General features: G+C 32.6%; 1 protein-coding gene across 1 annotated transcript; it reads left to right on the plus strand.

The window, feature by feature from the left end:
• Positions 1-3,272: 3,272 nt before the first annotated feature.
• On the plus strand, positions 3,273-6,284 carry LOC132614335 (transcription factor bHLH96-like). The gene is made up of 3 exons (XM_060328758.1): positions 3,273-3,900; positions 4,818-5,231; positions 5,995-6,284. Exons 1-3 carry the CDS (start codon positions 3,490-3,492, stop codon positions 6,088-6,090), a joined length of 921 nt encoding a protein of 306 aa, XP_060184741.1. The 5' UTR covers positions 3,273-3,489; the 3' UTR covers positions 6,091-6,284.
• Positions 6,285-16,228: the final 9,944 nt, after the last annotated feature.

Consider the following 16,228-nt stretch of genomic DNA (forward strand, 5'->3'; position numbering starts at 1 on the left):
GGCAGAATCAGGATTCAGCGTAGGGGTGAAGTGCACTTGTCTTTGGTTCTCATCTTGGAGAAGAATATTATAAGCATCATCAAGAGAAGGGAGAGGATGCATCATAAGCATATTACTTCTAACACCCACGTATACGTCATTCAAACCCATGAGAAATTGGTAAAATTTATCCTCCTCATCATCTTTTTCAATCCCAGATTTAGCAGCACAAGTGCATTCCTTTCCATGACTCTTACGCATTGCCCCCAGTTCATCCCAAGACTTTTTAAGTTTGTTAAAATAGGAAGCAATATCAAGAGAACCCTGCTGTATAGAAGCCAATTCCTTTTTTATTTCAAAGATTTTAGTTCCATTTACAGTTCCATATCGACGCTCCAATTGTTTCCATATACTCTCAGCAGTGTCTGAGTACTGGACACTCTCAGCAATGGTTGGTGAGATAGAACTTGTCAACCATGATATTACCATATTGTTGACTCTATCCCATTGACGAATCTTAGTCGGATTATCATTAGAAGATGGTCTAGGACATGAACCGTCCACAAGTCCAATCTTATTTTTAGCAGAGAGAGACACCGTCATACCTCTCTTCCAACCCCCATAACCAGACCCAGAAAATGGAGTACCAACAAGGCATGTACCAGGAATATCAGAAGAATGGATGAAAAGAGGACTTGTAGACTTAGGGACGTAAGTCGTAGCATTATTACCATCATTACTAGTGTGCACCATTTTTGTTCGATGAGAATGAAACAAGTATACAGAAACAATTACAAATCACTCAAATCAATACGGAAGTGGAATTTATAGGTGAAACCACGATTACCGCACCTCTGGAGTCACAAAATCACCAAAATCAACACAGAAAATTAGGGAAATTAGGGTTACCGCACTTCTTCTCTTAACTCGAAGAAGAAAAGCCTTGAATCAATGGTAAAATCTACGAAACGCGCCTCAAAATACCAGCAGAAATGCTTCGTCAACAAAAATCCATATCGCGAAAGAAGGACAGCAACAAAATCGTCGAACTGAAACACGATGGTAACATCGATCAAAAGGTCTTGCCCAGATCTATCAAATCCCTCGCTTTGATACCATGTTAAAATCAACAATGATCTGAATTTGCGGAAGAAAATAACTAGGGTTCACTGACCACATTACAACGAAGAGGGAGAAGAAAAAAGGTTCTGGAAAGTTCCTCTCATTTTTCATTGACTGAACTGCAACACTTTACAACAAATGCCGCTTATATATTTGGGCCAGAATTTACATTGCTCAGTACATAAAATTGGGCCTAAACTAAAACTGATACACATAAATAAATAAAACAGACAACTGGACTCGGGCCCAATACCAAATTCATGTAATCCCAACACATTCAAAATTCACAATTAACTCAGTAGCAGTTAAAAATTAAGATGCATTGACGATGGTCCGTAACTATATCCATTCAACAAACATGTTGCAATCCTCCCTTAATGCCAGTAAATTTTTTATATACTCCATTCGAATTATGATCTATTTCAATTGGACACCTGAAAATATAATAAAATATTCTTATTAGATACTTTCAGCTTAAATTTTGAAAAAACTTCTGCGCATGCTCTGAAGTGGCTTACTTACCTGCATATATAATTGAGCCTTGAGAACAATTAAGCCGAAAGTGTCTACTATATATGGAAAGCTTTATTATGTGTACCTCAAGTACTCAACTGGAACAATCCGTAGTTTAAGTATTTGAATGAATAAATTTACTGACAAATTTAACGATTTTTTTATCAATGTATTCCACCTTTATCTTTTGATGTGCTTATTTATTATAGGAGTTGCCTTTTCATCACTTGTCACATTGTCTTTGGAAATAGGGAAATGTTCGTCTTTTTGTTATTTTCTCATTTTTATACTCTAGGATTTACTTTTATGTATACGCTAGCAATTAAGAGCGGAGTCATAATTTTTTTTTAAAAATAAATCAAAGAATAAAATAAACACGCGAAGAAGTCTAAAAGTTACAATATATAAATATATATATATATATATATATATATATATATATATATATTTGCTAGCGGAGTCATAATTTTTTTTAAAAATAAATCAAAGTATAAAATAAACACGCGAAGAAATTAAAAAGTTTCAATATATATATATATATATATATATATATATATATATATAATTTTCGACAAAAGGTTCAGATGAACCCGTTATTCCGATCCCCCTAGCTCGACTTACTCAATTCGTTGCCACTCACTTTATTTTGCAGGCTATATAAATCTCACTATTATGTATACAGTCACCTATATTTATCTTTAAGTAACTTAATAATATTTAGAAAAATTATATTCTGTATATATAACTTAACTTTATGTACTATGTTGAATTTCTTGGTGATTTTGTTTTTTTCAAAGAGATACACTTTTTTTTTTTTTTTTAGTATGGGGAGTCAGATGAATTTATTCAATTGCTCAAACTAGACAGCATCCACTGACTCAATTCTATTCACTTTTCTAGTCAAAGATATAATAAAAAGATTCACCATGCATGTCATATACTCGTAAGAAATGTTATCACCAAATGAAGACAAAGCAATGCCGTATCAAATATACGTATAAATATTCTCCAGCATCTTTTCTCTTGTAATTAAGGAAGAAAGATGTGTTGAGTAAAGCTCATAAAAGAAGCAATGTGCATAACAATTTGTACATTATTATTTCACTATATACGTATCAAAATTTATTTGTCTCTACTTAATAGTTATATCATCAAAGCTTGTTCTTTCTCCGATTCAATTTATATGTCTTACTTTCATTTTTAATTTATTTAAAAAGGGTCAATTTTTATATTTGATAATGGGATTCCTTAATTAACTCCGAAATATCATGTGATATGTTTAATACTACAAGGTTTAAAGAGTCTCATTTATTAACTTAAATCACGTATTTTGTCAAACTAAGGCACATACAATAATACGCATATCATTTTATTATTGAATAGTTTTGATAATCAAAGTCCACAAACCCGATCTAAATTCACACTAAATAAGCTCACGCCGCTCGATCACTAAGCGGGTAAATTGTTTACTAGTAAGAAATTATATTTTCATCACTTATATACAGCCACTTTTTCTTGTTTAAGACATGCATAACGCCCCTCCCCCCCCCCCCCGGGGCCGAGACAACCCTCATCATGATCGACAAGATGGTATTATTTTATTAACGAACTAAACATTAATAGAATGTTTCTATCTCTCACACAAACCAACAAAAACATATAGCCTCTCACGAGTAGGAGTTTCTGTAGCTTACAAATTGATACTGCAATTTGATTGGTACAACTTGTCTTTTCTTACTTCGTTTCCTCCATCTTTTCAAGCCTTTATAAGTGAACCAAACCCCATGAACACTTCACACAAACTAGCCAAAATCTTTGAGAGAGAAAAAGAAAAAAGGAAAATCAATAGTACCCTTTTTAAGAAAGAAAAACAAAATGGCTCTTGAAACCGTTGTTTTTCAACAAGATCCTTTCACTTATAGCCACAAAGATAGTAATTTTTACAATCTTGAAAATTTTCACGACTATGGTTTTGGCTTTGAGGGATACTATAATAATTGGGATTCTTCTAATTCTTCAATAGCACAAAGTTATAACAACAACAATAATAATAATTCTTCGTCGGAAGTTTGCACTACCGGATTCTTGCCGGTAGGATGTTCTCCGGTAGAGAATACGGTTGTTTCGGGGCGGGGAAAAAGGCGAAGGACGAAATGCTCGAAGAATAAGGAAGAACTAGAGAACCAAAGGATGACTCACATTGCCGTAGAGAGAAATCGCCGTCGGCAAATGAACGATTACCTAGCCATTCTCCGGTCGTTAATGCCACCATCCTATGCTCAACGGGTACTTTTTTAATTTCTCACGTAACGACATGCATTAATAAACATGTTGGCAATTGGTAGTGGTTTTATTTTTTGAGTTTAAATTTTATGCACAGATGATTATTAAAAAATATTTTTATGCAATCAGGTCACTAATAAGGTAATTATAAATAATGTTTTAAATTAATATTAATTATTAACCTGATAAAATTAGTATGGTGTTATCATTGGTTAAAACTCGCTGTATAAAAAAATCTTTATGATTTTACTGTACATCACTAAATCCTTGAACCGTAAAGAGTTTTCATACAATTAGTGCAGCTAATTAAACCTATTACAATTGGTTATTATTTTATATTTTAGGCTATACTATTAGACTTATTATAATGAATTACTTGTCGTCGCATGTCCAACTGTAACTCACAGTGTAAAACTAGAACTCATGCACGGTTAATGAACATAATTGTAAACTCAGTTTTTGTTGTTGTTCTGTTATTGTCATTATTCTACAGAGGAAGGGTGAGATTTAGTTATTTTTAGCATTTTCGAGCACCCAGTTTTACTGGGTCTGATTCATATTGTTATTGTAACATTTTCGAGCATAATTAATTGATATATGTATATTTTCATGAATTTGTGAGTTTAATCTTTATACTTTACTTTGTGTATTCACCAGAACATTGGAGTACTCGCCTTTTCATGCGTGTATTTTTCTTTATGTATTTCTTAGATTAAGTGTATTATTTGGGTTGGTAATTACGTACTGATAGGTCGTGTTTATTAATTAAAAAAACAACGTTTAAATTGCCCTGTAAGAGTAGGAAACATCCAGCTCGGTAGTTAAAGTCAATAAACTAGTACTAGTTGTAAAACCTTATTGTAAATGATTGATACAATAATTTAACCTTTTTTTATATTTTCTCATAATAATGTTAACAGGGAGACCAAGCATCAATTGTTGGAGGCTCAATTAATTTTGTGAAAGAACTTGAACAACTCCTTCAATTCTTGGAAACACATAAACAAGTTACAAAAAATCAACCACCAAATTTTTCTCATACTAATCCGTTCTCTAAATTCTTCACTTTCCCTCAATATTCTACCGGAAACAACTCCTCGTTGGCGGCCACCACCAACGACGAGGGGTCAACGATGATGGAGGAGAGGCAGTCGGCGGTGGCCGACATCGAGGTGACCATGGTGGAAAGTCATGCTAATGTTAAGGTGTTATCAAGGAGAAGACCAAAACAATTGTTGAAGATTGTAAATTGGTTACAAGCTATGTGTCTTACTATTCTTCACCTTACTGTTACAACAGCTGATCATATGGTACTCTACACATTTAGTGTCAAGGTTTGTACATGCACAATTTTCTAAAATTATGTCATTTCTTTCGTTTTATATATGATGATATTTCAGTGTATACGAAATTTAAATATTAAAGAAAGACGGACTTTTGTCATGTACTAAAAATATCCTAATTAATACTTGTTGTCTCTGAATTTTTATGACTACAACAGTTGCCAGGGATAAAAATGGAAAGTCAAAACTTAACGAGTTGGAGATATAGAAATATGTTATTTTTTAACTGGAACAAACTAAAAAAGTAAGAGGGCCTTACAAAATGGAATAGAGAAAGTACGCAGAAGTAGAATCTATTAAAGCTTGGATTTTTTGAAATTTTTATATATATATATATATATATATATATATATATATATATATTTCTTGGGATATAAAGTCTTATATATAGAATTTTGATCGTGCAAAAAAATAGAAATGGAACTTACTCGAAAAGGAAATTTGTGCTACTTTGGTTTTAGTTATAGCTATCGCCTAATTCCATACTCGAAATAATCGCAATAAATCCTTTAATAACTCATATTTCTGCTTATCTCAATGATATTCCACGATCAATATAACTGACTCTCAGTTCAACCATTATATGAAATTCATAGTAGATATATTTTCCCTTTTTCTTGTTTCTTATATTAGACAGTATAAAGGGGGAAGAAGGTGGTCATTCTTTTTTGTAGATATGTGAATTTTTTATTTTATTGGCCAAAAAAGATTGAGTGGTAAAGGGATCTAACTATTTTGTATTTACATTGGACAGGTGGAAGATAATTGTCAGCTAAATACAGTGACTGAGATAGCAACTGCTGTTCATGAAATGGTGGGCATGATTAAGGAGGAGGCTATGTCTTGTTGATATGACCCGTCTCTTCTCTTCTTTGAAGTTAAAAAAAGAAAAAAAAAAAAGGTTGTTCTCAAGATTGTATAATTTCTTGTCATTATCAAATCATTGTTCTCTTTAGATTATTGATGATATTATTAATTTTACAGTTCTTACGTACAAATTAAACTCCAACAAAATCCTCCCCCTCCCCCACGCCCAGCAAACACATGCCACATGGGCGTGGTACTCGAATATTCATTAGTTTTGAGAATGTTTGTTCTCTTACCATTATTACTCCTTTCGTTTCAATTTATATGAACCCATTTGACTGGACATGATATTTAAAAAAGAGAGAAGACTTTTAAAACTTATGGTTCAAAATAAGTCTTAAAAATTTGTGTTGCTGTAAATCATTCATAAAGTGAATTTGTTTTCAAATTAGAAAAGAGGTCATTCATTTAGGCACAAACTAAAAAGGAAATAGGTTCAAACAAATTGAAACAGAGGAAGTATTATTTTCCATAGGGATGTTATATTCTACATGTCCCACGATGTGGTTTTATATATTTGTGGGAACTTTCCTTAGATTCTTTTGCTCGATTGTTAAAATAATGCGTCCATCAGTTCATTAGATTGAATGTTATAATCCTTCTGTCCCAAATTAGTTATCAGGTCGCTTTTCGAGAGTAAATTTATGTATTTAATAATATTCTTTCATCAAGCGAAACATGATAACTAATTTAGAATGAGGAGTATCTTTTACATACATTTACATTTATATCATGTTATCTAAAATTCAAATTATATTTAATGACCACAAAGAAATCAACATGATTGTTTTTTTTTTTTTTTTTTTTTTTAAAGAAAATTGCATAGTTACGATCCATTGCACCACAAATTACGTATGTAAGTAATATTTTTACGACCGTAGTATTAGCATCGGATTGTGCACATTTCGACTAAGGTAATTAAGTAATTTTATCCATCAAAAGTTAGACATACGAGAAGAGATTACCAACGTTGTTTTACGGATGGGCAGGTATAAAGAGATCACCTATTATATTTTAAGAGATAATATCACTGTTGATCCCACAATTATGAGTATATTTATTATTTTGGTCCTATTATATATATTATTTTGGTCCTATTATATTTATTATTTTGGTCCTTGTGATTTATGACTCGACACATTAACCTTCAATTATTTAAATGAATATGTGCTTTTGGTCCCTCTATGTAGGAAACATGTTATATTTAGACTATTTTTAAAAGTACGTTACCCTCAAACATGGAATAACAATACAAGTATAGCATAAAACATGAGTAATTATATTGTGGACTGGTTAACCCTTTAGAAAATTTATGATTAATCACAAGCAAGGGATCAAAAGTGTACATTTCAAATAATTAAAGTAGTCAGATATCATAAAGGACTGAAATCATAATTTACTAATAATAGAGGGGCCAAAGTGCTTTTTAACCCTTTTTTAACATTTGTTGAGGCTTAACCTGAGTTCAATTAGTTTCCACCAGTTCATCGATAATTAGATCACAATTTTAAATAGTGCGTATAATTTTTGTTAGCATATATAACTCAAATCCACCTGTTGAAAGTGACTCCTTTCTATATTACTTAATTAATGTGGACAATCTTAATCACGAGTTGGATGAAGGGGATTCAATTGAACCAGTTTTAATTCCGTCACTGCTTACGCGATTGCATAAATTTTGTTAAAGCTTTTGCTAAAGCAAGATAGGTAGAGTCATCTCACGTGATAAAAAATGGTATCCAAAGACGAGACCAAAAACCAACACAAGTTCGAGCCATTAAAGAAAACTATTACTGTACCAAAATTTGTTTTTGTTATCTAATAAGGTCTCAGTTTCACATAAATAAGGTATGTTAATTGGTCCTTACTTTTTCTGGTATCAGAGGCTAAGCCGGGATTTAAGGTTTGGGAGTTCGGAATTTTAAAAGACAGGACAACGACCTCAAGATAATGTATAACGACCGCCAAACTAACAAGTAAGTACCGGTATTTAATATATTTAAGAAAGCAATGAACTACTTAAAAGCTATATAAATACCAGTCACCAGCTGGAGTGATAGAACCTATGAGTTCACCCTTTTAGTGTTCACCACCTGAAAGTTCACCAAAACAGTCTAAGGGACCTGGTCCCTAAGATGTTTTCACAGATAATGGCGGAAAGTAAATAAGACAAGATATTTAAGTGGAAAACTCCTTGCTCAAAGGATTAAAAATCACGACTTACCCTAGTAGGATTTCCAACTTCACTAAACTGAGCAATGTTCAAATTATACTCTATTGTAACCTAAGAATTAAACTCTTAATTCCTCTCCCTTACGATACACCCTATTGTAACCTTCACACTTGACTACCTCTAACCAAGCAAACTAATACACCTTGTCTATACTTAGACAAGTGTACCACTGAAAGGTTAAGTGGGTGAACAACCCACAAACACCTTCTGAGAATTCAAATTAATACACCTAGACTAATTCTAGCCTAGTGTACCACTCAAAACTTGTAAAGATAAACTTCTTACAAGCAATCCCCTTAGAATTCAAGCACCTACAAATAACTTTTTAAAAGAGAAGAGTAGGTTTACAATTTATAGAACAAAGGAACAAAGACTCAACAACCTAAGGACTTGAAGCATCTTCAATTCAGGGATCTGGTCCTTTGGCTTGTTGAGGCTTTGTTCTTGAGAGCACCTTGAGAGGGGTGGCGGCTGCACTTAAGAGAAATATAATTTTCAGATTTGTAAGTGTTAGGTCAAACTAATCCCAACATGTTGTATATATATGAGACCAAGGTATGGAGCATGTGAGAAACATGTGACCATGGATGGTAGCTTTCCAAGGGCTACTAGCTCCTAGCACATATACAGATGTGCTGTTGCAGTTCTGCTAGAACCGTGCAGCATCTTTACCACCTGTCATGATTCGTATAGTGCTCAAGGGACCTGATCAAGGACCTGGTCCTTGGTGTGCTTGTCAAATCATCAAAACTATAACATATCATAACTCATCACGGAGGTCCTTCTCCAACGGACGAGGGCAATGAAGTGGTGATCTGCTACAAAATTTGGAATCCTAAATTTTTTCAAAATCTGACTTTGAATTTGCGTTTGAGGTTTGTGAAAGAAACTGATGAAAGAAATTGTAGCAGCAAAGTAACATCCTCTTTTCTTTTTCTACTTGTCAAATTTATATTTTGTTAAAAATAAAGTGTTAAAAAAAAATTTGTATAATAGCAAAAAGGAAAAAAGTTACCCAAAGGAAAAGAAGTCAAGGTGTATTTTATATTTTCTTCTAATTTTAGAAAGAGAATCTTGCTTGTTAGCAAAAAAGAAAAAAAAAATAGTAAATAGTGGGGTTTCGAACCCACATCTTGGGAAAAGACAGTTTTGCTAGCCTCTTTATTACCACTGAACCATCAGGTCATTTGTGTATGAAGGTTCGTCAAGCAAATATTATTCATCTTTACTGCATAATCCTAGTACAAATGCAGTGTATATACAAAAGCTTGGCCGAACCCTCTTTAACATTGTAGCTCCGCCCCTATTTGGTATAGAAATGTTCCAAAGGCTTTATCTTCTGAATAGTTCTTGAGATATGTTAGTCAAAAGTTAATTTACTTTTTGGCACAAATCATCTCTTCTTTTTCCCTGTCACCATCTGCTAAAAGCTGGAGAATTAACAACTTCACATGCATCATGTCTTTCTTAGCTCCAATAATAACAATTTGGACAAACCCATCCGCGGTCACTAGTGGTCGTCAAGTTTTTTCACTTAGACACCTCAAATAAGTTTTGTTCCAATTAGACACCTGAGGTGGACCGCAATTGTTTCATTTAGACACTTGTTACTCATTCAGCCAAATATGTGATGTGTGTGTAACCTACTTGTTAATGACATGGCAAATTGACAAATTAAAGTAGTACATGTGACGTATATATCCAAAATAATTATTAAAAAATAAAACATGATAAAACAATTATTTTTAAACTATTAGTTAATTAAAAATTAAAAAAAAATCCTATTTTCTAAACCCCATCCTCACACACTCTTTGACTAGCAGGCCACCATTAACGCAGGCCATTTTCTAACGCAACCCACCACCATTAACGCAGGCCATTTGATCAAAGCTTCCATTTTTCCAACTGGGTCTCTCTCAATTTGATCAAAGATTGCATTTTTCCAATTGAGTTTTGCCCAATTTGATTAAAGAATCCATTTCGTGCAAATGGGTGGTCAAAAATAGTGATGTTGAAGTTGGAGTCTTCAAATTTTCATCACAATTTGTTAATCCAAAGTGACGAAACAGTGACTTTGATGGTTCCTTAAGATGATTTTAATTTCTAAAAAGGTGCAATTACATGTTTTTTTAACTGGATTTCTTTATATTTTCTTGAATATATTGATGGGTTTTTTTCAATATTTTGAATCCTTAACCCAATTGGGTCTTTTGTATGCAAAAAATGCCATGCTTTTCTCTGCCACCCCTTGTTTTCGTTTTGCTTCTTTAAATCATGCTCAATCGGAAAAAATTAAGTTCCATCAAAAATTATTTTAGACCTAAATTTATTTTATATATTTGTTGTCACGTATGGTTTAGAAGGGTGGAGATTTGGTGGTTCTTGTGGTGGGTGAAGAGGGAAATGACGGAGAAGTGATAGATCCGGTGGTAGCAGCGAGAGAGTAGATGAAGAGAAGGGTGAAGAAAGTGATAGGAGGGAGGAAGAAGATGAAGGAGAAAGAAAAAATAAAAAAAATAAAAAAAATGTTCTGTTTCACGCTCCACAAAAGGGTGAAATACACGCACAATGCCACATCAACAAAAAGTGTTCAATAACATATTTTAACTCAAGTTTAGGTGTCTAAATGAAACAAGGGTTAGTTGAGATGTTCAAGTGAAAAATACGGACAACTATAGGTGGCTATCGATGGGTTTGGCCTAATAATTTAGAATGTTTTCTTTGCTTATGTTGTTAAATTTTATCCATTATATTAGTAAAACTTTAATATTATTGTTTGTACTATTAAAATAATTAAACTTATTGATTATACCAGTAAGGTTTTGACTAGAATTTACACATTATAACGACAAAATCGACACGTTATATCTAGATTGGTAATGTTACGTGACTTTGGTATTATACATAAAGTTAGTTACTTTAATATGATAAAAATAGTTATTTAACTTTTGTTGTTATCGGTGACACTACGTGAGATTAATCCATCGAAGTCGATTCCTTTATAGATTTGATGGTAATTTTGAAGCGAAGTTTTCATTCTTTATATTCTGGCACTTTAACTTGACACTTTACTTGACACTTTGACTCAGAAGTTGACATAAATAAAGGAGGATAACAACAATAATAACATGATATATAATTGCATCTTAATCTTAAACATATTTGAATCGGTTACATGAATTTGCACTAATTTTGTTAATCTATTGAATCCTTACGCCTCATGATCTAAAAGCTTAAATTTTTCATAAAATAGAGTAAATAAAACTCCAAAACTTTTGTCACTAAAAGGGTTAAGAAGGTATAGCATATAGAGAAGAAATTCTACGTCAAAATGTCAGATGCACATCCTATGATTAATAATTTCACAATTAATCTAGTAATTGCATTATTAAGATGATACATCCAACAGAGACAGCCAGACAGGTACCCGGTATCCCAACTAGATAATGTTTCTCTACTTGGACAAGCAATTTCTATAACTCAATAATTGGCAAACTCAACATCATTACGTTTATTGACTCCACTCAATTTAATTTATAGTGGCCCCATAAGAAAGTGGAACTTTCCCTTCTCTAAATCAAGAAAGATACAAAATTCATGAGCAATTATTAATTTTGCACCTTCTCATAAAAAATTTGCACTGGGGCATGCAATGTTGGGCACCGTGTTCATCTGAATTCAATATTTTTAATGTGGCGCATAAATTTAAATGTAAAATTCTACTAAAAGTGTAACAAATAGTAATTTTGAACCCATAGTTTTGAAAAATAAAATATGTTCAATGCTAATAACCTCAAATATTGAACCATTAAAATTAAAATCCTGGACTGCCTTTGAATTCATTTGTTGTTTGTTTCAATTTTGTCCAACAACGAACATTTTATCCAATTTCGAGGAAAGTTCAAAGAGATTACAAGGTTGTTACTATAGATATCATAGGAATACGAAAAGGAAAAGGAATCGTGGAGCAAATGATTGAATGTAAGAAATAAATTTCCAGAAGAATTTAAATTTTCTGGCAGATATCTGGGAAAATAATTTTTTATAGGCCCTACAAAATTGAGAAAAAGGAAATTAAAATCAGTTTTGTAATAAGCAGATGCTGGAAAATAAAAGCTGTCTTTGAATACTTGTTCTCCAGAATATGTACTTCGGATTTTCGAATTTATTCCTTGCCTAACTAAAAATATTGAAGGGAATTTTTGAATTAATTTCTCATCCACAAAATTTTCAGTTCGAGGAAAAGAGATCACCAAAGTATTCTCTTTCTAATCCTTTTATTTTATTTTAATCGGGGATCAAATTTGTGTTTTATCTTCTTTTTTCACTCTTCAACTCATTGGACAAGTCAAGCTAGGGCCCATTATTTAACTCAACATAACCTAACTTATTTTGACTTAAGCAAATAGGTTATGACCCACATGCATATTACCCCTTCAAATTTGACTGGACCACTCATTTACCACATCAACATGTGTCTATGATATGCTTAAAGAGTTTAATTAAGTTTCTGTTCTCCAATAGTGCAAAAGATATCCATGATTACGTAAACTACGCTGATAAATCTCTATGAATGATACTAAACTATATTGATAATACAAACAATAATAATTGATACTTATACGTGTACATAACTTTTACCTATGATTAAAAGTTACAAGTGATCAAATAACTATTGCGAGAGTTTGAAATTAACTGGACATCCAATACGATTGGTAAAGTAACGTACCATTGAGATTTATATGTCCGGAGCCTAAAGGGCACTGTTTAAAAGCCAGAAAATCAAAGGGGATTGGGGAAGTTGAGATAAGCCAAAGGGGGTTTATCGCACATCCCTCCACGATTTGTAACATCCCTAACGGTAAGCCCCTAACGTCGTTGGTCAGTTTTTTTGAAAAAAAAAAAAATTTAAATACAAGTCATGGAGTGGTACACGATTTAAGGCCGCATCCTTTTTTTTTTTTTTTTTTTTTTTTTTTAAATTTTGTTCACAACTTGTGAAGCAATCCACGATTTTTGAGTAAAAAATTTAGCCTCAAGCAGAAACATATTGGTGTTTTTTGCTTTTTTCTTTTTCCTAGAAACCACATGCTATTAGTAGGGTTCTTGTTTTTGGTCAGGATCATATTTGTACAAAAAATCTTGGGAAGTTTTTCCTTGAAATGTTACTTTTTTTGCACCAGTGAGAACAATGGATCTCTTTTAATCTATTTTCCATTTTCAACTACTACTTTGTTTGCGTTTTTACTGCCTCTTTATTTGGGAAAAGTCCAATTGAGCATATTGATATTGGTAAATGGTAACATTCATCTTTAATTGTAATCTACTAGCAGTGCATAGTTAGTACTTAGTAGCACCACTGACATTCTACGGCTCTACTAGATCTAAAGACATGATTCTAACAAATAAAATGTATCTCTCCCGTAAATCGCGGATTGCTCCACGAGTTGTGAACAAAATTAAAAGGCCAAACCCATCGGCGGCAATTCGTGGTCGTCAAGTTTTTTCACTTAGACACCTCAAATACTCTTTGCTCCAATTAGACAACTGAGGTGGACTGCAATTGTTTCATTTAGACCCTTTTACACATTCAGCCAAATATGTGATGTGCGTGTAACCTACTCGCTAATGATGTGGAAAATTGACAAATTAAAGTAGTACATGTGGCGTATATATCCAAAATAATTATTAAAAAATAAACCATGAGTAAAACAATTATTTTAAACTATTTAGTTAATTTTTTTTTTTAAAAAAAAAAACCTATTTTCTAAACCCCATCCTCACCCACTCTTTGACTAGCAGACCACCATTAACGTAGGCCATTTTCTAACGCAGACCACCACCATTAACGCAGGCCATTTGATCAAAGCTTCCATTTTTCCAATTGGGTCTCTCTCAATTTGATCAAAGATTGCGTTTTCCCAATTGGGTTTTCCCCAATTTGATTAAAGAATCCATTTCGTGCAAATGGGTCATCAAAAATAGTGATGTTGAAGTTAGAGTCTTCAGATTTTCATCACAATTTGTTAATCCAAAGTGACAAAACAATGGCTTTGATGGTTGCTTAAGATGATTTTAATTTCTAAAAAGGTGAAATTAAAGGTTTTTTCTAACTGGATTTCTTTATATTTTCTTGAATATATTGATGGGTTTTTTTCAATATTTTTGAATCCTTAACACAATTGGGTCTTTTGTATGCAAAAAACGCCATGCTTTTCTCTACCACACCCTTTGTTTTCATTTTGCTTCTTTAAATCATGCTCAATCGGAAAAAATGAAGTTCCATCAAAAATTATTTTAGACCTAAATTTATTTTATATATTTGTTGTTACAGATGGTTTAGAACGGTGGAGATTTGGTGGTTCTTGTGGTGGGTGAAGAGGGAAATGACGGAGAAGTGGTGGTTCCAGTGGTAGCAGAGAGAGAGTAGATGAAGAGAAAGGGTAAAGAAAGTGGTAGGAGAGAAGAAGAAGATGAAGGAGAAAGAAAAAATAGAAAAAATGTTCTGTTTCACGCTCCACAAAAGGGTGAAATACACGCATAGTGCCACATTAGCAAAAAGTGTTCAATAACATATTTTAACTCAAGTTCAGGTGTCTAAATGAAATAAGGTTTAATTGAGATGCTCAAGTGAAAAATACGGATGACCATAGGTGGCTATTGATGGGTTTGGACAAATTAAAATTAATAAAAAAAAGATGTGACCTAAAATAGTGTACCACTCCATGACTTGTATTTTTTTTTTTTTTAAAGAACTGGCCAACGACATTAGGGGCTTGCCGTTAGGAATGTTACAAATCGTGAAGGGGTGTGCGATAAACCTCTTTTGGTTTATCTCAAATTCCCCGACTTCCTTTGATTTTTTGGCTTTAAAATAATCCCGGAGTCAATATTAATATACCATATTGTTCTTGAAAGAGAAAGAAAAAGAAAAAAGAAGAGAAGATTTGCTATGGTCAAGCAGTACAATTGGAAACAAATCAACTAGATACGGGTAACTGAATAAAATAGACAAAAGTAAATCAGATGTACTTTTCTCTTCTTCTTCTTCTTTTTTTTTTTTTTTTTTTTTTTTTTTAAACTTTTCTTGTAAGGTCCATATATGTTGAATCTTTGTGCAACGACATTTGCTAAAAGACATGTTAAAAAAGAGGCTTGAGGTGAAATCTCTCTGGACAAAGCAATTATTGGTACACGAAAAAGTCCACTAAAAAAATTGAGTATTCAAGCTATGACATTTTGTCAGCCTTTTTTCACATCAAAGATGGGGTAATTTGTCTATCAAAAGCAAAATAGCACACTCAACTTAATTAGAATAAAGAATATTTACACTATCAGTGATATTAAATCGATTATAACAAGTTTTTAATCTAGTTTCCGTATTGTTATATCATTTTCGACACATGGGCAGAAGGGGGTTCATCTGAACCCTCTAGCTCCGAAAATCAGATTGCATATATATTTCTGTTGTAAATTGTCAACCCCCAACAGTAAGGAGTTGATGCCCATACTTGGATTCCATCCTTTCCACTATTTACCAATAGTAATTTTTACTTTTGATGCCTATAAATTTTATTGTTTCAGATGAGTAAAAACACAAAATTGAAAGAAAGAAAAGTAACATCTTTTCCTGCTATCATTCTCTTTCTCTTTATATTTTAAGTTCTTAATAATTATTGTGTCCTTGCTATATTGTCATTAATTTATAACACGCTATCAGCACGAGGCTCTAACCAAACACTTATCTTTACTAAGTTAAATCTTATTAAGGTATGTGCTACATCCATTTACTTTTAACAAATAAATAAAAATGATATTAGTCTGTTCGGTACTACTTGTGTGAATATGTTGATAAACCGTATTACTAGTTCAGGCCTTTATATATGTT

This window comes from Lycium barbarum, chromosome 10, assembly GCF_019175385.1.
Source record: "Lycium barbarum isolate Lr01 chromosome 10, ASM1917538v2, whole genome shotgun sequence".
Lineage (NCBI taxonomy): Eukaryota > Viridiplantae > Streptophyta > Magnoliopsida > Solanales > Solanaceae > Lycium > Lycium barbarum.